The following is a 21,840-nucleotide window of genomic DNA, read 5'->3' on the forward strand; positions in this document are numbered from 1 at the left end:
AAAAGCAGCCTTGAGAAAGCTCCCTTGTCGTTTCCACCGTGTGAGGTTTACAGCAGGCTCTCGGCAGACACTGAATCTGCCAGCGTCATGATCTTGGACTTCCCAGCCTCCAGTACTGTGAGAAATAAATGTTTGTTGATTACAGGCCACCAAGTATATGGTATTTTTGTGATAGTAGCCCTGATGGATTAAGACAGGAGCTAATGATTGAGTGCCAACTAGAATGTAGGAGCTTTACAAATCGATTCAGCTCAAGTTTCAAAACATATCCATGAGATAGAGTATCTTACCTATTTTATATATGAGAAAATTATTGCTCAGAAAAGTTCTGTAACTCATTCATGGTCACATTCATGGTCACCCAGTCTGTCAGCTTCTGAAGCTTGAGCATTTTCTGCCACATGACACTGAATTTTACAGGACAAAGGCTTTTGAAAACTTTTGTTTTCCTACTTTCAGAAGGCTCCTTTATAGAAATAGATTTTCCAACTTAGATTATATTTATTAAAATAAGAAAGTCAGATAACAAAGACCCTAAATATTGTTAAAATTGCATCCTAAGAGATCATGGGCATAACTTTTGTCACTGATTTTTCAAATAAATGTCAGGTCTGAGCAATATGGTCACATGAGGGTCATATCTTCAGAATCATTCTGAGTTGCTTAATACCTATTATATACTTTTGATAGACAATTATCTGAATTTCTTATTTTTTAGTACATCTTTACCAAAATCACCTTTGAACTTATAATCATAGCAGATCTTGGAGATATCTGAGCAAAGTAACTAAATTCATGAAAACATAAATTTATCCAATTGCACATATACACATACACAAATGAATAATAAAGATTAATTAGGTAAAATGCAATTGCTAAACATTTGAAGAGTCTTCAGACTCCTGTATATTAAACTTTCTGGACAACTGAAGTTCACTGGATTGAATCCTAAGAGGAAATCCTGCCACTAGTAAAAATGGTAAGAATTAAGGAAACATGTGACACCATGTGAAGGGCTGTGACTTCTCCACCCTTCAGCTGGCACAGCTCCACACGTCAATGGAACCTAAGGATAATTTCAATGGTGAAAAATATCGTAATTGCCATTGGATCATTGATTATTTTTGGTACTTCCCAGCCTTGCCAGACCCGTGATGAATTTGTGGCTGCCACTTCTCCAGGGCATATCATGATTGGAGGTTTGTTTGCCATTCATGAAAAAATGCTGTCCTCAGAAGACTACCCCAGATGGCCAGAAATCCAGAAGTGTGTCAGGTGAGTAAAGCTTCAGAGAACACATTTAGATTTCAAGATTATACAGTGAGACTAGGGCATGTAAATGTTTACTTGTATTAACATCTAAATTATTTTAACAAAATTTAAACTCATATATTTTTACGTTGCATAAAGTTAAGTCATGCTATTCTTCCTTACAAGAAAGCTATATTAGCACTATACGTATAATCAACCTCCAAGTACAGAGGCAATGAATGCTTCCCATTAATATATTTATTCGGATTTTGCCTAAAAAGAATAACCCCTGACGTCACACGAGAAAACCAATAAGACACAGTAGCCTGTCCACTACAAGCATACATAGCACAATTATACTTCTATCACCCACAAATATGGGTTGTTTCAAACAGGGATCTTTATTTAATTCTTTGTTTAAAATAGACTGCACTTAAAATTTTTCTCCATACTAACATTTTTGTCAACACTGTATTTATTTCATTCTTGAAATCATCTAATTCTTTCATAATGAATTAAGAACCCTACTTCAACTCAGACTGTTCCTTCTTCCTTCATCAATACTTTATATTGTGAAAGCTTGACTACAGAAAAGACATTTGTCATGGTGTATTATAGAAAAATAAAGCTGGATGGAGGATACTACAGATGGTTTTCTTTAAGGAGAACAGGCTATTTGAATTCTAATTTCAGTTTGGGGACAAAGTAATTTTGTAGATTTAGACAAATCATTTAAACTCTCTGAGTATCAGCTTCTGATTTTTCTCTTCTGTAAAATAAGGGCCTGGATAACTTTTAAAGACAGGCAGCATCAGCTTCTGTTGCTATAGCAATGTGATCCCAGTGCTTCCTTCTAACTCTCAAATCCTGATTTCTATCTTGATACTTTTGTATGTAAATTTAATCTCCTCTTTTCTCCTCCTTTTTTTTTCTTTTTTTAATCAAAAAGTGTTTAGCATGCCCTCTATGAATGCTTTCAGGTAAAATGTGATCCCACATCACTCTAAGATTCCTTCCTGGCATTAAGTTGGGTATTTTGAGCTACTGTCATCTTAATCATTGATTATCAGGAATACCAGCGAACACCCCGAAATAGTTAATGAGGATTTTTCAGAGCACTAAATAGGCACTGCAGATTTAAGGCCCACAATCATAGGCCAACAAATAAGGATGGAAAATGATAAAAAAAAAAAATCATTTGGTCTAATAAGCAAATTTATTCTGGAAAAAAAAGGTCACTGAACATCATTTTGCTTTATTGTCACTCCTTGAGAGAAACAGTATTCATTCAACATTGAACAACTATTTATTAAATGCCTACATTACCTAGGTCGCATTCTAGGCATGGGAGATACTGAGGTAAACACCAAAGAGGTTCAGACTCTCATGGAGCTAATATGTGGGGGACTCTGAAAATATTACACATTTTATTTGCCAGACAATTCATTACTTCAACCTTTCTTCTTTGTTTCTTTCTTTAAATTAAACACTTAATGTTCATTGCCAAACTTCACATTTAGATAGTCTGTAATGACAAACAGCATTATCCAAATATTATTTAATTTATCATAACTAAATGAATTAAAAGAAACTTGAAAATATCAAAACCCTGAACAACAATATCCCTTTATTCATTCAAAAAATATTTATTGAATTCTTACTCTGTATTAGGCACTGTTTGTAACCTTTTGTATACAGTGGTGGGTGAAATAAACTTAACAGTAAATCAGTAATTAAACAACTCAATGCTCTGGAATAATCACAAGTCCAGAAGCCAACTGGAAAAACCCACTAAAAGGGGAAATATCTATGTCTTGGAACTGAAATAGTGCATGTTATCTAGGAGAAAGCTATCGTGCGTTTATCCAGAGCCTGTTTTATAAGTCATACTTAAGAGTCTTATTCATCTGGTTTCCAACCACAATAGATTAGCATCACAAAAGTAAAAAATGGGAGAGTCTATAAAAGCAGATTCTTGGACAGCAATAAAATGCTGACATCTAACTACAAAAACATCTTCATTACTGTAGAATACTAAACTGAATATTCAAAATGATCCTGAAATTAACCAAGAAAAGGTTAAATCCTCTTCTGTAGACTCCATTTGAGAAACTGTGGGTTCCTATATACTCTTTTTTTTTTTAATTGTTTTTTTTTTTGGCCGCGCAGCATGTGCAATCTTAGTTCCCCAAACAGGGATCGAACCCGCGCCCCCTGCATTGGAAGCACGGAGTCTTAACCACTGGACTGCCAGGGAAGTCCCCTTCTATACTCTTGAGAAAGGTTTCCATCAAAAACTATTTTTAAATAAATAAAGTTTAGATCCTTCAAGAGGTAAGCGTCACTGATTCAGAAATTATTATACAGCAGAAATGAGAGTAAAATAGGATATCATCACGTCTGTAGAAGAGTTATGTTCTAATTTCAAAAAAACTTGTTTCTCAACAGCTCTGAAATATCAAATTTTCTTCAAACTCTTGCCATGATACACAGCATTGAGATGATCAATAATTCAACACTATTATCTGGAGTCAAACTAGGGTATGAAATCTATGACACTTGCATAGATGTCACAGAGGCAATGGCAGCTGCTCTGAGGTTTCTCTCTAAGTTCAACTGCTCCAGAGAAATCGTGGAGTTTAAGTGTGACTATTCCAGATACATGCCAAGGGTTAAGGCTGTCATAGGTGCTGGCTACTCAGAAATAACCATGGCTGTCTCCCGGATGTTGAATTTACAGCTCATGCCACAGGTGGGTTTTGTTCTACCTCCATACACTGGGTTTGATCATATTCTTTATCATGAAAGGATCAGGGTAATCTGGGAAACTAGTGGGGGAGATGCTTTTACTTTAACCTTTCTTTCTCTTCAGTAAAAAAAAGGGATGTGCCCCATTATGGATAGCATAGTGATCAAAGCACTAAGGGAGTAGTCATCCTCAATCTGTCAGGTCTAGTTTCTGACAGTTTTCAGTGTTATTTGGATAAGACAGAAACTTCTGAGCACCTCAACTGCCTTGTTTCTAAAATAACATCAGTCAGGTACCATGAAGAAAACTGCAGGGGAAGTGAGGGGTAAAGGGGCGTGGAAGTCAAAGAAGACTCTCAAGGAGGTGACGTTCAGTCTGAAACTTGAATGAAAAGGGACAGTCAAGAGAAGATGGGGAGAAGAGGAGAGTACCTAGGCTGAGAAAGCAGTAAGTACAAAGTTGAAATGTCCAAAGAATAACAATATGGTTAGGTCAGTTTGAGCAGAAAGGAGCAGAGTAAGAGATGCATTTGTAGAGATGGGTAAGGGTCCGGTCATATAGCATCTTGTAAGCTGCGGTATGGTTTGCACTTTGTTCTGAGTATGATGGAAAGGCTTTGAGCAGAGACTGTGAACTACTGAGCTTCCTATAATGCAAACCACTAACCAGGAAGTAAGCAAAATGGTCTCTGAAAGACCAAAGCATATATTAGACAGCCCTGCACTAAGTTCTTGCACATTACTCAGAGTCAAGCAAGCTCTCTTGGCTTTGATTTTGAACCAATTAACCTTCATATCACATCACTCTGTAACTCACTAGGTCATTACTTTCTAAGATCAAGGAAGATTAGAAGCAAAAAGTTAGAAAAAGCTTATAGTCAGATTATCAAGAAATGACCATCTGATAGAAGTGAACAGATAGAAATATATACATGTATAATATAAGTACATAAGAATTCAAAATATATAACTTTCTGGAGCTAGACTAAATAAGTGCATATACCCATACAAAACTCTTAGAGTTCCATTATATTATAGCCTAGAGAAGTTGATAATGAAAAGTTTAAGTTCAAAACAAAACAAAACAAAAAAACGATTCCCCCAAATATCTCAGAGAGAAGGCTTTGGTCCAAAATTTCTAGACTATGTATAATGTTAGTTAAGTGACAAGTAAGAAAAGTAGACTATTTTTAACAATGGTTGTTTAATGTGAAAATGTAATTTCCACGATAGACCACACAATAGGAGAGGGGACTCTCCGTGGTAACACGGATTTTGCAGAAGCCCAGGCGGCACAGTGAAGGTGAGCATAGTAATGTCAGGTACTGGGAAGGGAATTAAGGTTTAGTGAATGTCCACTGTGTGCCACTATCCATTTAAAATTTCTCCTTCAATCTTCACAAGAATCCTGTTGTTTCACAGGGAAAGAAATGTTAACTAACTTTGCCAAATTTATTGGAATCAGGATTCTAACAGTTTGTTTGACTCCAAAGCCTATTATTGTCTTTCCCCCATACCATGTAGCTGCTGTAAATAGTAAAAAAAAAAAAAAAAAAATCACTGAGGAAGTGGCACAGTGCAATTGCAGCTGTGGAAGGTAAAACTCTCCCTAGAATAAAATCACCAAAGCTGTAAATTTGGCAAAACTTTGCACACATTAGGGAGGTCTCCTAAAATGCTGCTGCTCTTCTGAGTAGATTAGGAGTCCGAAAACTATTGAATGTATAGCCTGTGGGTCAAATGTGGCTCTCAAGCTCTTGAGATGTCAAGCTAAGAATGATTTTTACATTTTTTAGAGGTTGTAACAAAAAATACAAAAATAATATATGACAGAGACCACATGTGACCAACAAAGCTTAAAATATTTTACATCTGGTCCTTTACAGAAGAAAGTTTGCTGACCCCTGGACAGATGATTATTTGTCTGGATGATTTATTTTTCCTAGAATAAAAATCATCAAAGTTGTCATTTATACAAATTTTGAACAAACTAGGTGTCCGAAAATTCATTTTGCTTATTTGGCTGCATTTTCCCATATTTATCTCTAAGTATTTAAATAATATCCACTATTGGCCCTGGCCTGAGATATAAGATAGATGTAAATGGATATAGGAGTGTAGATGGAGATTTAAGATAGAGCCTAAACCCTTGAAGCGCTTATACTATACACGGTACCAAATGATTGAAAAGCAATGACTCTCAACAGTCACCAGGTACTAAAATCGTGATTTAAGCTATTTATAAAGTAGTTCATTGAAGGGGAAGGATGGAAAGGATCAAAGAATTTAGAAAATGTTATGGAAACTCACAGAAATCAAAGAGAAGAATATCTACTATGAATAGCCACATGCAGCTCATCAACACCATAACTAAAAGATTCTGTCCATTTCCAGGTGAGTTATGAATCAAATGCAGAAACCTTAAGTGACAAAATTCACTTTCCTTCATTTTTACAGACTGTGCCCAGTGACTTCTACCAAACTAAAGCAATGGCCCACCTGATTCAGAAATCTGGATGGAACTGGATGGGTATCCTAACCACAGATGATGACTATGGACGACTGGCTCTCAACACTTTTGCAATTCAGACCTCAACAAATAATGTGTGCATAGCCTTCAGAGAAGTTCTCCCAGCCTTCCTCTCAGATAATACCATTGAAGTCAGGATCAGTCAGACACTTGAGAGAATCATAGCAGAAGCCAGGTTAATGTCACTGTGGTATTTCTGAGTCAGTTCCATGTTTTCAATCTCTTCAGTAAAGCCATTGAAAGGAATATAAATAAGATCTGGATTGCTAGCGATAACTGGTCAATGGCCACCAAGATCACCACCATTCCTAATGTTAAAAGGATTGCCAAAGTTGTGGGGTTTACCTTTAGAAGAAGGAATATGTCCTCTTTCCATTCCTTTCTTCAAAATCTGCATATGTTTCCCAGTGATAATAACAAGCCCTTAAATGAATATGCCATGCTTAAGGCTCTGCCTGTGCATACACTAAGGACAGTGATCTGAGTCAATGCATTTCCAACTATTCTCAGGGGACTTTGGCCTACAAGGCTAACGAGGATATAGAAAGGAACTTCTCGCTGAGAAATGACTTCCTGTGGGATTACACTGAGCCGGGACTTGTTCACAGTATTCAGCTAGCAGTGTTTGCCCTTGGTTATGCCATTCGGGATCTGTGCCAAGCTCGAGACAGTCAGAACCCCAACGCCTTTCAACCATGGGTGGTACTAACTCACATATCCGAGAAAATTCCCCTACCATCATTTCTCTCCTTTCTTTAATCTGCAATATTTACATAAACTGCTCTTAACTGTATTCCTTTTATAAGTAGATACTTTCAGTGTTTGAATAACCTGCATTTCTATCACTAGTTCTTTGTTCTTAAGGATAATAGAGTTTTTATTTTACCTTCACCTCCTACTCTGACCCACCAAAGTTGTGTTCTTTTAATTTCCAAGAAGATTCTGTTGATAGTGCTATTTTCCTTTAGTTTATATATTTGTATCTGATCTTGCAGTTTTTCAAAGCTTCAAATGATTATCTCTTTTGATGCTCTTAACAAACACAAGACCAGGCATGTTTAATGATCCCTTTTATTATTGCTAAATATTATGCATAAAGAAACTAAAGCTTAAAGTACCAGAAATATGACTCTAGTCTGGGTCTTCTGACTCCATACCCTTTGGTTTTCGTGGTGTCTCTGGTGGATATAGTCCTAACGCCTCCAGTTATGACTCTTACTTAGGGCAGTCTCTCTAGGACTCCAGTCTTCTTCAAATGAATGTTGTTAGGTCAGTCATAACAAGCCCTATGATATCTCAGGTTTAAATGAACCACTAATTGTGTAAAAGAAGTCTTTCCCTTTCTTCTCTTTGATTAGTTTGTAGAAACTCTAATTAAAGCATAATATGGCCCTATTTAGTGAAAATTTTCCATTGTGTTTTTAAAATGTTCATAAACAAGGCATTTAAAAGCAAACTGCTGCTTTATATGATAAATTTTACTCATTAGAAACAAATTTCTCACTAACGTATATTCAAAGCCAAACCTGTCTGTCTTAAGGCAGAATCATGTTCCAAAAAAGATATTTATTTTACATTTGTTAGGGAAAAAAGGTAAAAGGGAATAAGATCCAATTCTTCTGATCACATAAGTGAATGTCCATGGCAGGCTGTTTCTACTTTTGTCATTCTTACTTTAAACACCCACAAACACAAGCTCCAAGGTCTGAAGTGATCAGCTTACATTTGGGTGAATCATGTGATGGTCATAGGGTGTTTTAAGTTGCTCATTTTAAAACTAGTTTTCACCTTGTAAATGCAAGGCAAATAAAACCTAATGAAGAGGTAAGACTAGAGATTAGAATTTTTATTTTTAATTAAAACTCTCTTTAAAATATGTGTGTATACACACACACACATATTTATATGTCTAGTGATTTTAAGATGCCTGTTTGAAAGCATACTCTTTGTAATGTAAAACTTTAATGAGGGATTGGTTGACAAAAAAAAACAACAAAACTCTAAGTTAAGTGGACCAACATAATGAAACCACTACATGAAATTTTAAGAATGAGAGGTTGAGAAAGAGTAATGGAGAGAAAATAGACAATCAGAGACAGATGGGATAAAGGGGAGGAGCTATAAAGAGACTCATAAGAGAAGAGAAGTACAAATAGCAATAGCTATTTATCCTCTGGGAAAGTATTTTAAGTCAGGAATAAGTCTCAAACATTCTGAGGAAAAATCTTGAGAAAGTATAATTGAAGCAGATCTTCTAAAATGTTTTATTTAAACACTAGGAGCCTGGGGTCATTCTTTATTCCCCCCCACCCCGGGAGCATGGTAATCCAGAACAAACAGAAACAGACTGGAAAGGAGGAATAGGGGAGTGCCTTGCTCCTTTGATCACGAGTGAGCCATGTCTATGCCAGAATTAATTGGACAAATAATGCAAACAATTGTCTTTTTAGGAAGAAATCTCCATAGACATTAAATTTAAAAGATCAGCAACATTTAGGGTCACTAATCAAAGATATATTCCTAAAAATTATTTTGTCCCCTGGCAAAATTCACTAATATTTAAATAATACTTTCTGAATGATTTTAGATTCAAATAACTTTAAAGGAGTTAGTTTTTTCCAATATTTGAGGATAATCCTTACTTTGGCTCCACATTTGGTGATGTCTGTGAGCAGTTTTCAGGGATAGCACAGTCATACTTGTTTTATCTCAACAGATTTTTTTTATGTTCCTCAGATGTGTGTGAGAATACCACCTCCTTGCTGTGAATAGTGATTTTGGTTTTCTTTTTTGTTTTCCTCTACTGTGGATGATATACAAGGTAGTGAGTGATGTATATGGGATGAGAGAATGTATAATAGTCAAACTACTATTTACACAACTACTTGGCAAATATTTGTTGGATGTCTCGATGTTCCAGCCATTGTGTTGAGTGCTGAAAATATTATGGAGAACAAGACAATTCTCTCCCTAAAGGAGTCATGTGTCTAGAGTAAACAATCAAACAATTAAGGAGCTGATCACAGTGCAGAATAATGCATTACAATGTTTCACATAAATACAAGATGGTAGAGAAGCATATAATTGAGGCAACTAATCCAGTATTAGCAATTCAGAGAACATTCTCCAAAGATCATGACATCTCTGGTGAATATGACAGATGGGTAGGAGTTAAGCAGGACAGAAATACTGCAGCAAAGTCACAGAGAGAGAAAGCATGGCATCTTCGGGGATCAGAAAGTAGTGCCATAGAACTGGAGTCTTTTGTGGAAATTACAGGCAAATGAGAGTGGAGGGTTAGTGAAGCATCCATCATTAGGGCCTTATCAATCAGAGCATCTCAAACTTGATTACCTGGTAATATGATTATCATGCTGATGCTAATTCAGTAGTTCCAGTGTGGGGGACCTGAAAGTCTGCACTTCTAACAATCTCTCAGGTGATGCTGATATTGCTGGTACAAAGACCATCCTTTCAATAGAAAGTCTGCAAGCTATGTTTAAAGGTTTGGACTTGAGAGAGCAAAGGGGAGCCAATTAAAGCTATTTTTAGACAGAAGAGTGATGTGACCTGCTTTCCATTGTAGAAATAGTATTCCTACTGCAATGCACATTGACTAGAGGAAGACAAGACTAGACAGAGAAAGACCAGTTTGGTAATCCAGGCATACAATAAGGTTGCCTTATACTTCAGGTATAAGTACTACGGGTACTAAGGGTGTGACAATGAGGATGGAGAGGCATATACTTAAGAGGAAAGACGAAGAGTATTTGGAGATAGATTGGATGTAAAGAATGACAGAGAAAAGCAAAGATGTCTCAAATGATTCTAAATTTGGGCAACTGGTGCCATTTATTGAGATGGAAACACAGAGAAAAGTGAAGGTCTGGAAGCGAGAAGAAATATTAAGCATTCCATTTTGGACATGTTGAATTTGAAGAACTTAAGAGACATTCAAGTGTAGTGGTCCAGAAGTCAGAGAGACATTAGGACAAAAAGGGAATGATTGTGGAGCAAGGAGGAAAATAATAACTAATAATTTTTAAGTCCTACTATACTAAGCATTGACACACATCATCTCTAATCTTTAAATATTATGGTAGATCCACAGATTCTTGTTCATTACACTTCATCCTAAAGAACTGGCAAGAAGAAGTGTTACTGGTGACTGAGACTTGCAGCAGTTTAGAGATGGAGGGGACCTCAGCCATAAGGGTCTGGCCCGTCGGCACCCATAGAGTTAGCAGTGAAACTGTCCCAGCCTTAGTCATGTGCTTTTTTGCTACACCATGGAAAAGTTTACAAAAGAAAAAAAGACATAGGTTGGGTACCAGACAGAGATGCAAGGCTGCTTCCTTGCTAGTCTCTAATTCGCTCACATAGATACCTCTTTTCACAAGCACAGCTCACTTACGGAGACGTAGTGGACAGCAGAGAGGCTGGGGACGTGGAAAACAACATCAACCACAGCAGCTTAATTGGAGTGGTCTCCTGACCTTGTGTTCTCAGAAACAGGTCATTACCATACAGAGGTGAATTATATAATCATGGAGATGCAAATCCTACTCTCTAAATATTTTAGAGTCAACTTATCATGAGTTTCAGAGTCTTGATGAAAAATAAACAAATAATGGATGGAAAAAGCCTTAAACAGCTTAATAACTGTAAGCATTAATGTTCAAAATTACCTTAATCCAGAGCAAATGTTTGATAGAATATTTAACAAGTGATGAATGTACTGTTTTGTTTGCCTCCACCCTCTTTCCTGTAAGAACAAACATGGAATTGTGCTAGTTTATTTACATCATACAATGTTATCATTATTTACAAAACGTATATGTGTCAGAAATTTACCCTGTAAAACCTGATTAAATGCAGGAAAAAACTGGTGGAAATTATAGTTCAAACAAAAGAATGGAAGAGGATATGCTCCCTAAAGAACTAAGTTCCTGGGGCTTACATGTGTATATTGCTTAAGGAAGGAACAGAAGAAAAATCAATACACAGGTAGAGATGGGAACATTGAAGGTAGGGCTTTACTTGTTCTATTTTTGTTCCCTCCATATTTTTTGTTCCAGGCAATTGCTAGAATAAGATTTTGTTGGTTAATTCTACCACCTTAGATCTGACATCCTGCTTCTTTAAAGCAATACTAATTAATTTGAATTGATTAAAAGAACTAAGAAACCTGTGAGGACATATAATAAAATCAATATACATGCTTAGAGATTTTGCTAAAGTGATATTTGGTTATTGACATGACTACTGTAGCTAATATATTTACATAAAATACAACTTGATTTTCTTATATTCTATTTGCCAAAGGGGAAAAAAACTGAAGGAAAGAAACATTCATAAAAGATTAACTAAGGGACTTCCCTGGTGGTCCAGTAGTTAAGACTCCACGCTCCCAATGCAGGGGGCCCGGGTTTGATACTTGGTCAGGGAACTAGATCCCACACACTGCAACTAAGAGTCCACATGCCGCAATGAAGATCCCGCACGCGGCAGCAAAGATCCCACATGCCACAACTAAGACCCAGCACAGCCAGACAAACAAATAAATAAATATTTTTTTAAAAAAAGATTAACTAGGAAGAAATAGAATAAGAATAACTCTATTCAAATAGAATAATTTCAGCCTTGTTCCATAGATTTTGCACCCAACAAAAGCCACATAAGCATCACAGATATAGATGCACAGGCCCGTGGAGCCAGAAGTCAAATGTTTTCCTCCCTCCCAGTCCAGTATTCTTCTCCTGCAGCACAAGCTCAATACGGCTGCCTCATTTGTCAGTAAAACATTTTCTGTTCTAGCTATATTGCATACAAGTTCTCACTGAACAAACTGGGTAACAAGAAAAGTACTTTTTCATTATATTTCTTCTCAAGTTAAAAAAAATCATTTTCTGAACTAAATTGGAAATAGAATTCAGAGATCACTTTACTATACTCTCAATTACTGAAACAGACTTGAAAACCATTGGAGATGAGAAGATCTACACCTCCCACCAAACGAGTATGGACTTAGAAGGCAGACACTAGCAGTTACCTTAGGCTCACCAATTAAACCTCTTGGGTGGGGACGCCCCTCAGCACAAACCCCAAGAGCAGGGTGCTGTTGTTACCAGACTGTTGCCCAGGTCTGTAGTTCTGTCCCCTCAGCCTTCATTTTGGGGCTGGTGAGCATGATAGCTATTGGCTTGGATTACCTACTCAGACTTGGCCAAAGGCCCAGGCTGATTGTGACTCTAGAAGGAAAGGACGAATTTCCTGCCTTCCATAACTCCAAATGGCACAGGGATGATTGCTTTGAGCCAGAAGGAAAAAAACAATGAGGAGAATTTAAATGAATATATTGTTAGGTGCAATGGAAAGACCTCATAATGAAAGTCAAGATGTGTATCCTCAGATAAGGTCCTTCACCCCTTGGCTGGGGTCCTCCTCTGAGAAAAGAGGAAGATGATCCCTGCTCAGCTTGCTTCGCTGAGTTGTTATGGAGTAAAAGGGCATCACAGATTTGAGTATTAGCATGTAATGTATGAATGTCAGGTGACTTTATTAGTTGATAGACGCAAAGTATTTTTATTTATTTGCACAACATCCCTATTAGCTAATAACAGGTACTTAAAGGTATTAAGCTAATCTCTATTAACCCTTAATCTGTGCCAGATACTGGGCTAACGTGCCTACATCCATAATTACATTTAATTCTTACAATAATCATGTTAAGTAGGTTTCATTTACCTCAACTGTGGCCTAGAAAGAAATTGTAACTGCCAAGATCACACCACTAATGAAATATGGAACCAGAATTAGAGCCCAGGCATCTGCCCCAGAGGACCCATTAATTCTGCAACGTGGAGAAAGTAAAGATGCTCAGATTTCAATTTTGTAGGCTAGAGAAGCTACCTCCATAAACATTAACTTGCTTTCTCAAATTCACAGAGCAAGTCTTCGGCAGAAATTCTCAACACTTCTCAAATTGTTGCCTAGTAGTTAAGAACCTTCTCAACTAATTACCACACTCACTGATCCAGAATGTCCTTTTTCTAATTTTTAAGTGATATTCCTTGTAAGGCAGTGTTATGATTGAGATAATGGATACACTTACAATATTTCTATCAGTCTTTGTTTCTGTTTTTATTGTTCATAATTACTTGATGTACTGAAAAGTGTGACGTTCACAGATGGAGGGAGTCCATTTCATTTTGATGCCCATGGAGATATGAATACTGGATATGATGTTGCGCTCTGGAAGATCAACGGCCACATGACTATTGCCAAGATGGCACAATACGAGCTGAAGAATGATGTCTTCATTGTCACAGACCAAGAAACAAAAAATGAGTTCAGGAATCTTAAGGTAATTTTGCTGTTGGCTGCTTTGTAGCATTCAAATCAATTGGTACTTCAACTGCAAAAGTCCTTGACCCCACTAGGACCTCCAGCGGTCCTACTGCCTATTCTCTGTTCCCAACTTCCCTCCTTAAATTCCATGGTTAACTTGTATATCACTCCCTTGTACACACCCTCAATTTCCTTGCCCATCTCTCTCTTCATCTTATTCATTGGACCGAAGTATAATCCTGGTTAATATAGCCCCCATGTAGCTCAACTTGGCAAAAACAAACAAGCAAAAAAGAAAAAGAAAAAAACCCCACCTACCTTGCTGACTGTTCTCATTTAAAATTCATGATCTCTAACCTCCAGCGGGTCCTAAATGCTATTGGGCAATCAGACTATTACCCTAGCCCATTAATCTGTCCACCTTCCTAGATGGCTTTTTATACTTTCTTTTCTCTTCTTTGACTCCAACACATCTTCTCCATCTTCACTTTCAGTGGACCCTGCTTCCTATTTGACTAACAAAACTGAGACAATCAAAAGAGAACTCCAGTGTTCCGCTGCCACCACATCTGTGCCTGTATCCCTGCTTTCCATCTGGCACTGTGGATGGACTGTCTATGCTCCTAGCCAAGGTCAGCTCCTCCAGTTGACCTCTGAATCCCAACCCCTTTTACTTACTCAAGGACATTGCTCTGGCAATTCTCCACTCTCTTCTACACCCTCAAGTATTTTCTGTGTTATTTAAATAGCGATACAAACATGCTGTTTTTCCTCCCATCTTAAGAAAAAAGCCGAAGAACTCCACTGACCCCTCATTTTCCCCTCCATATACTACCCATTCCTCTATTTCTCTTTACTGCAAAACTCCTTGGAAAAGTTGAATATATTCACTGGCCTCAATATCTCTCCTCCCATAATTCTTTTGAACTCTTTTCAGTCCATCAAAATTCTTTCTCTCTAGTTAATAAATACAAACATCATCTTACTTCACTTACTGGCTAATTATTCTCCCTTCTTTATTTGCTTCCACAACAGCACATTCCCTTGGTTTTCTTCCTCTGTCTCTGGCCACTACTTCGCAGTCTCCTTTGCTGTTTCCTTACCATTCTTACTGCCTATAAATATTGGTGGGCCCAGAGCTCAGAACCGCTCCTCTTTTTGGTCTGCACTTTTCCTTAGTGATCTCATCCAGGCATTTAAATAATGTCACTATATAGAAGGCAGATGACTCCCAGATTTTTATCTTCTGAATTTCAACTCAAGTAAATATACAATTGCCTGACTGACATCTCTACCTGGGTGTCTAGTAGTCATCATAACTAATTATCTCCAAGACTGAGCTCCAAAAGCTACCCCCATTGCAATAAATGGCAACTCCCTTCTCCTAGCTGCTCATGGAAAAATCTGGTGGGATCCTTGTCACTTCTCTTTCTGTCACACTTCATATCCATCCTAAGTTATACTTTCAAAATGAGTCCAGAATCTGACACTTTTGTCCTCTACTCTGTTGCTACCACCCCACTCCAAGCTAGGATCACCTCTCACCCAGATTCAGAGAGTAGGTTTCTAACTGCTCCTTGCTTCCACTCTTACCCCCTTCAGTCTGTTCTTAAGACAGAAGCCAGGGTAATCCTGTAAAATATCATGCTCTGCTCAGAACCCTCCCTATACATCCTATTTCTCTCAGGGGAAAAGCCATTGTCTTTAAACACCATACATTACCCGCCACCAGCACCTCCCTGACCTCATCTCCCACTACCTTCCCCTCACTCTCAGCCCTTCTTACAACCCCACGGGCTTTCTCAATCTTCTATACATGTCTTCCCTTCTCCTAGCTCAAGGCCTTTTACCTGCTGTTTCCTTTGCCTGTAATAATCTTCTCTGATGTCCACATGGTACACTTTCTCACTTCCTTTCTGTCTTTCCTAAAATGTCACCATCTCAGGGAGGTCTTTCCTGGTCACCTTATTTAAAATTGCATTGTCAACCTAATACTTCTTCTATACCCTCCTGTCTTCAGTTTTTCTCCTTAGCACTTATCACTATCTAGCATTCTGTACATTTTGCTTATTTTTATTTTGTTTATTGTCAATCTTGTCAACTAGAACAGAAGGCCTATGAGAGCATGGAATTTTGTATTTCATTCCTTACTGTGGCTCCAGTAATTGCAACAGTGCCTGGCATGTAATAGGTCCTCAAAATGTATGTGTTCAATGAAAGAATGAACATAGAAATGCTTTAAGCCACTATCTTATTCTAATTTTCCCTGTCATAAATTTCAGTAAAGTAAGGTACTTTTTCCTTGAAACACAGAAACGTAGCCATCCTTCTGCGTTCTCAAACTTTCATCATTGTCTTCGTTATCATCACTATCACCCTCACAACTACATTGTGAACCCAGCACTCTGCTAGACACCATAACTCACACTGGATTTTTTAAACCGTGCTGTGACTCACTTTATTATTGAATACAGAGAGGATTCCCTACTATAATTTCTGCAAGAAGTGCTGTTTTTAACTGTTACCAAGACATCTCCAGACTTCGTAGGGGAGACACTCAACGTGGGGGAGATGATAGGATGACAGATAACTGAGTGGGGCTTTTAGGGACTAAACGGAAGGGACTGACAACCATGAAAAGAGGGACAAGGTTTCCTTTCTGATGGAAACACCCATACATATTTCAAGGAGGTAGTAGAAACCAACAAGATCTGAGATCAGTTAGGTCAGACTTCAAGATTCACTTGTCAAGCTGCAGGCTAGTTGGGGTATCAGCATTTTGGTAAGTCATCAAAAACCACAGTCCAAAATATCAAATAATCTTAAATTTCTTGATGTCCCCCAATTACCAATACTAGACTTTAGAATGTCTTCGCTGTCTCTTACGTGGGGAGAGAAAAGGAACTGTCCTGCTGGGAAGAAAGATTTCACTTTTCTCCTCCTAATGATGTCCAGCTTTATCTTGTAGTTAAATCCTTTTGTGTCTTCGGAGCACCCTCCCTCCCGGAGTGTGGATACTTCAGATTAAAAGTTTTCCCTGGGGAATCCACAAGGCAGATATCTTGCCTGCTGAAAACCCAGATAAGCAATAGCTGTGGTGAGAAAAAGAAAGCCAGCACTTGTGAACCCAGGGCTACTAATCTTGGCTACTTTTCTCTCTCGGTCAGATCATTTTCATGCCCCAAAGAAAAAACTAGTTAGCTAAGGACTTTGTGTTCCAGGCTAGGAATAGCTGTTAAGGGAATCTAGAGAAAGCCTCATTTACCCATTCTGCTTTGGCTTCCCAAGGGTAAAAGTGAGACAGTAATTTTTATCTCACGAGATGTGCTATGAGAAAGGGATTAGGAATGGAAAAAAAAACACACAGCTGAAATGGAAAGAGTTATTAGCTATATTGGAAACAGAGGGCTCCATAAAAGTAGAATGCTACGTGTGATTCACATTGTGACATGCAGCATTGTAACCTAAATTCTCAGGATGATTTAAATATTATTTATATATCTAGGGTTATCTTTTTAACTAATACTTTAATGGTTTTAAATTCAAATTTTTCCATTGTTTTTTTTTAAAAATTAGACTGGGCATGCTCCTTAAATAGCATGATTATCAACCTTCTTCTAAAGAATATAAAGTCCAATAATTCTGAGTCAAGGGACTTTTTGAAAGAGTTAATTTCCCTTATTTGCTTACAAAAGTTATTAATGTGACAAAAACTGTGTTCTTCCTAAACCGTTTCACTATCTGAAATATTTTCTATTTTTTAAACTTGTTGAAATTCCTCCAGATAACAAAACAATTCCATTACACTATGAAGAAAAAAAAAGACCAAAATAGTATTTCGTAAATAAATCTTTACATTAAGTCAAGGATAATTAAGATAAATCTTTTAAAAAACCTATTCGGGATTTCTTTTCACTTTGCAGCAAATTCAGCCTAAATGCTCCAAGGAATGCAGTCCTGGGCAAATGAAGAAAACAACAAAAAGTCAACATATCTGCTGCTATGAATGTGTGAACTGTCCTGAAAATCACTATAGTAACCAGACAGGTAATTAATTACACTCATTGCAACATGTACAGTGACACATCTGAACCATTTCTCTTAGGCTGATTTTTTTTTAACATGAATTCTGTTTGGTTTATTTTTTCATCTGAAAGGTAAAAAGTGCCATATGCTTCTGCTAGATTAAATTCCAGTGAGATTTCATTTTCTCTTGGAATATGCTCTATTTTAGCAGCAGATGCACAACCAATACCTAATAGAGATGTAAAAGAGACTTCACTTCCAAGGGAAGATGTCATCCCCTCCACCGGACTTCCTCTCCAGCACCTCTTAAAATAATGCGAGTTCTCTGTCTCTTTTTGTCCATATATCCCCCACACAGATGTGCCTGACTTGTAGTTGGGGCATAATAACTATAAATAAATAAATGCTGAATTAACTAAACTGAGCATGATGAAAACCCAGAGGTGTGCATACCCTGGAGATCTCGTTATTCCTACCAAGAGGCAACAGTGAAGCCTAAAAAGAAAGAACCTTCTGTGAGAAGAGGAGCTGAACTACTGATGGAGACGAGATGTTACTGATTGTTTGCCAAATCTGTTTTTAACAATTTGACAAGGTCAGAGGAAAATACACAAAGTAAAGAGCAAGAGTGAGGTCGGCAGCCTTTGGCGCCCTGAAAGGAGCCATCAGTACTCTTCCTGGAGTTAAGCCTATTTTAAAAGCATTACATTCCCTGGTTTATTGTAGCATTCCTACTCAGCTTCTATAAAAGCTGAGAACTCCAGAGCCAGAATAGTTCCCAAATGCTTATTGGCTCCAAAGAGAGAAGTATCCCAATGTAAACATTCCAATATTCATGTTCTGTCACTGTCTCACAAAAATGCCATGTATCTCTCCCTGAGATGGATTGTGCTGTGTAACGAAGTAATTGGGGAGGAAATCTTCCAGGTAACATGGTATCTAGCGACTGTCTGCCAAGTGGAATAAAAACACCAAGAAAATATGCAGCATTTATGTCTCATAAAGGTGTACAAGAGTCTTTCAAGATACAATCTGGGTTCTCTTTGACGACCAGGGTAAGTTGCTTCCAAGAACAAGTGTAGAAGACTGAGCACGACTTTGAAGGAAAAGCGCTCCGTGATTTGAAAGGACATCATCTATTCTTCTCTGTGTGTCTCTAGCACACAGCTCTTGTACATAGACAGGGCCAATAATGAATGATAATGAATGAATGAAATGGCAGACACTAGCAGCAGTGGTTAAGGGGAGGACAGCGAAGAATGGATATTTGTAGGGAAATAGGGTTTGGAAAGAGGAGGAGGCTGGAAATGTGAAGAAGTTTATAAATAGAAACACAACCTGACTTCAAGATTAAGGAAGAAAACACAGGCACTGTGGAGTGTAATCAGATGGATGTCCGAAGGGAGGCTTTTTGGAAGTAGGTGGGACCCCATCTATAGGGGAAGGGAATGGGAAACCAAAAGCAACCATATTCCTAGAAATTCCACTCTGATATTAACTATTCTTCTTTAGTAACAGCTCTCTCAACTGCTCTTTCCTCTCTACTGTGAATACTATCATCATCATAATTTAGGCTCTTATGACTTTACCCTTCTGTTGTTGGAAGATTCCATACTAGTTACCTACCCCAAGATTCCCCTTCTAATACACAGAATACATCATCACAGATAATCGTTCTCAAGTTAGTTCCAATACTATCATTTTCCTATTCAGAAAAATTTAATAACCTCCTATTGCCTTCAGAATTAAATTAAATCCCCCACCTTGCTAAGCAAGAGCTTCCACAGTCCTACCTCAACATGGACTGAATGTTAAAACAACAACAAATTAAAAAAAAGAACAAAGATATTAATCCTAGTTGACTGCTTAGCCTAAATGTATTTATATACAATATGGTGATAATATCTCATAAAATTGTTAAGGGTATAAAATATTCTGATGTACATGAAAGTGTTAAGAAAAGAGTATTCTGTTTGTGATTTCACTGACTCATTGTCCTGTACATATGAAAACAGTTTCTCCTATTGACATGAGAGCAAAGCTGTGGGAGAGCTTCCAGATTTTTGAGTATAATCACACAAAAGAGAAATCCCAGCACTGTCGTGCCAATAGAACAATAAAAGAAATATTGTTTCATAAGAGCTGTGAGTTTTACTACAGTTACAAAGCTTTCAACAATTATTCCAGGAGAAGAAAATGCTACTCCACCTATGAAATTAAGTTCTGAATCCTTCAAACCCATAGCTACCTCCTTGAACCACGTAAAACAAACAACTAAGTGAATGACTGTTGTCCTTTTCATTTTTCTGTTAACTTTTGAGGCTTTTGAATTCAACTGGGTATAAATGCAATGATTTTCTTCCTTTTTTTTGGCATAAAGGGCTTCTTTTTTATTATAGAGGCAAATATAAATATTATGAAGAAATAAAAAAATAAGCAAATGAACACACAAAAAAGGACCCATATAGTCATCCCCTTACCCTGCTCACAGAGACATCCTAAAATCTTTAATTGCTAAAATGCAGGGGTGGGGAAATAATACACATTGTACCACTGCTTTTACTGGTAAGATGAAACCAAAAGCCTATCAGCACAGGTTGTGAGGTTCTCAAGAGCAAGGTCCAAGTGCAACTGTGCACTCTGGGTTTGGCACAAGGCCACCCCCAAAACTGGCATTCAATAAATGTTAAGTGAGCGATTTTAATGTTCTCACAAATTTTCCTTATATCTTGGTCAGCACAATAACTCAATGATTGTATTCTCGACTTTCCCCTCTGATACTAGCTTCTCCACAGCTCTTGAGCTGTCTTTAAACCAAACCTTCAGGTAGGCCCTTACTGCCATTGTCAGCAAAATTCGCCTTTCAGAAAGTTAGAGTAGAAAATAATTAATTGCATAATCCTCAAAAGTTGGGTTAAAATAAGATGGAGAATAAGCATGTGAACAATTAAACATGGAAGTGATGTGACACTTCCATTGTGACATTAAAAGGAAAGGAGTATGCACTCCCCTGACTGCTTTTCCCTTCTTGCTGGCTTCTAGGCAGCAATGGAGCTGCCATCTCAGACCATGAGATGGAATCTGCAAGTTGAAGATGGCAGAGCTACAAGCCTGAGGAAGCCTTCGCCCCCAGCACTCTGGAGCTGCTTTTTCCACCCTGGATCGCTTATGCTTAGAGAATATGTAAGAAAAACAAACAGCTTGATAAATTCATATATGGACTGCTTGTCTACTTTAATGAGTGGCCAAGCACGAAATCAATGTGAAGAGTTGGAAGATTCAACACAGCAAATAGATGTATTCACATCAAGAACCCTTTGTAGGAAAATCTCAGGTAATTGAAATTTCTTACATTTCTCAACTTCTGCTCCTACATAATTTTTCTGGTACCTTATTACATTTCCAGCCAAAATCAGATTACAGGAAAATAGAATTTTGAGAATTCTAGACCTAAAAACAAATTAATCAAATATCTTCTTGTTTTTGCAGATAGCCATTCCTTCACATCCATAAGTATGTCAACTTGATCTATATCTTGCTCGTTAGAAATGGAAGGCATGACTAGAAAATGTACAAACTGAAAATGTGAAATCCAGTCTTCAATTAACCAGTGTGTCTGTGTTAGAGTATTTCCCGTCTAAAGAGCTATCCATTGTAAATACTCAGATAAACAGAAAACCTGGAAGCCAAATTCTGGGAGTTACCAATATAAAACTAATGGAATCCAGCATATTAGAAAAATTGCTATGTTCTTACATGGCACTGAATAGACATGAGAACTGACAGTAAGAGACCCCTGGGTTGGTAAAAAGCACAAGAAAAGTGAAGTGTTGAAGGGTACAAGTTATTTATTATACTTGCAACCACTTATTTCCAAAAGGAGATCTGAAGTGAATTTTTAAAAAGGAAAGTATATTTAATAGAATTCTTAAAAT

The 21,840-nt window shown here is 37.5% G+C and overlaps 1 protein-coding gene across 1 annotated transcript; it reads left to right on the plus strand.

Moving 5' to 3' along the window:
* The first annotated feature begins 1,081 nt into the window (after positions 1-1,081).
* Positions 1,082-20,997, plus strand: GPRC6A (G protein-coupled receptor class C group 6 member A). Its single transcript, XM_061207206.1, is given in 8 exon segments — positions 1,082-1,275; positions 3,700-4,003; positions 6,394-6,697; positions 6,700-6,977; positions 6,980-7,229; positions 13,684-13,895; positions 17,803-17,926; positions 20,948-20,997. Coding segments are annotated over 8 exon segments (1,716 nt in total).
* Positions 20,998-21,840: the final 843 nt, after the last annotated feature.

The sequence above is a fragment of the Eubalaena glacialis genome, chromosome 12, assembly GCF_028564815.1.
Source record: "Eubalaena glacialis isolate mEubGla1 chromosome 12, mEubGla1.1.hap2.+ XY, whole genome shotgun sequence".
In the NCBI taxonomy this organism is placed as follows: Eukaryota; Metazoa; Chordata; class Mammalia; order Artiodactyla; family Balaenidae; genus Eubalaena; species Eubalaena glacialis.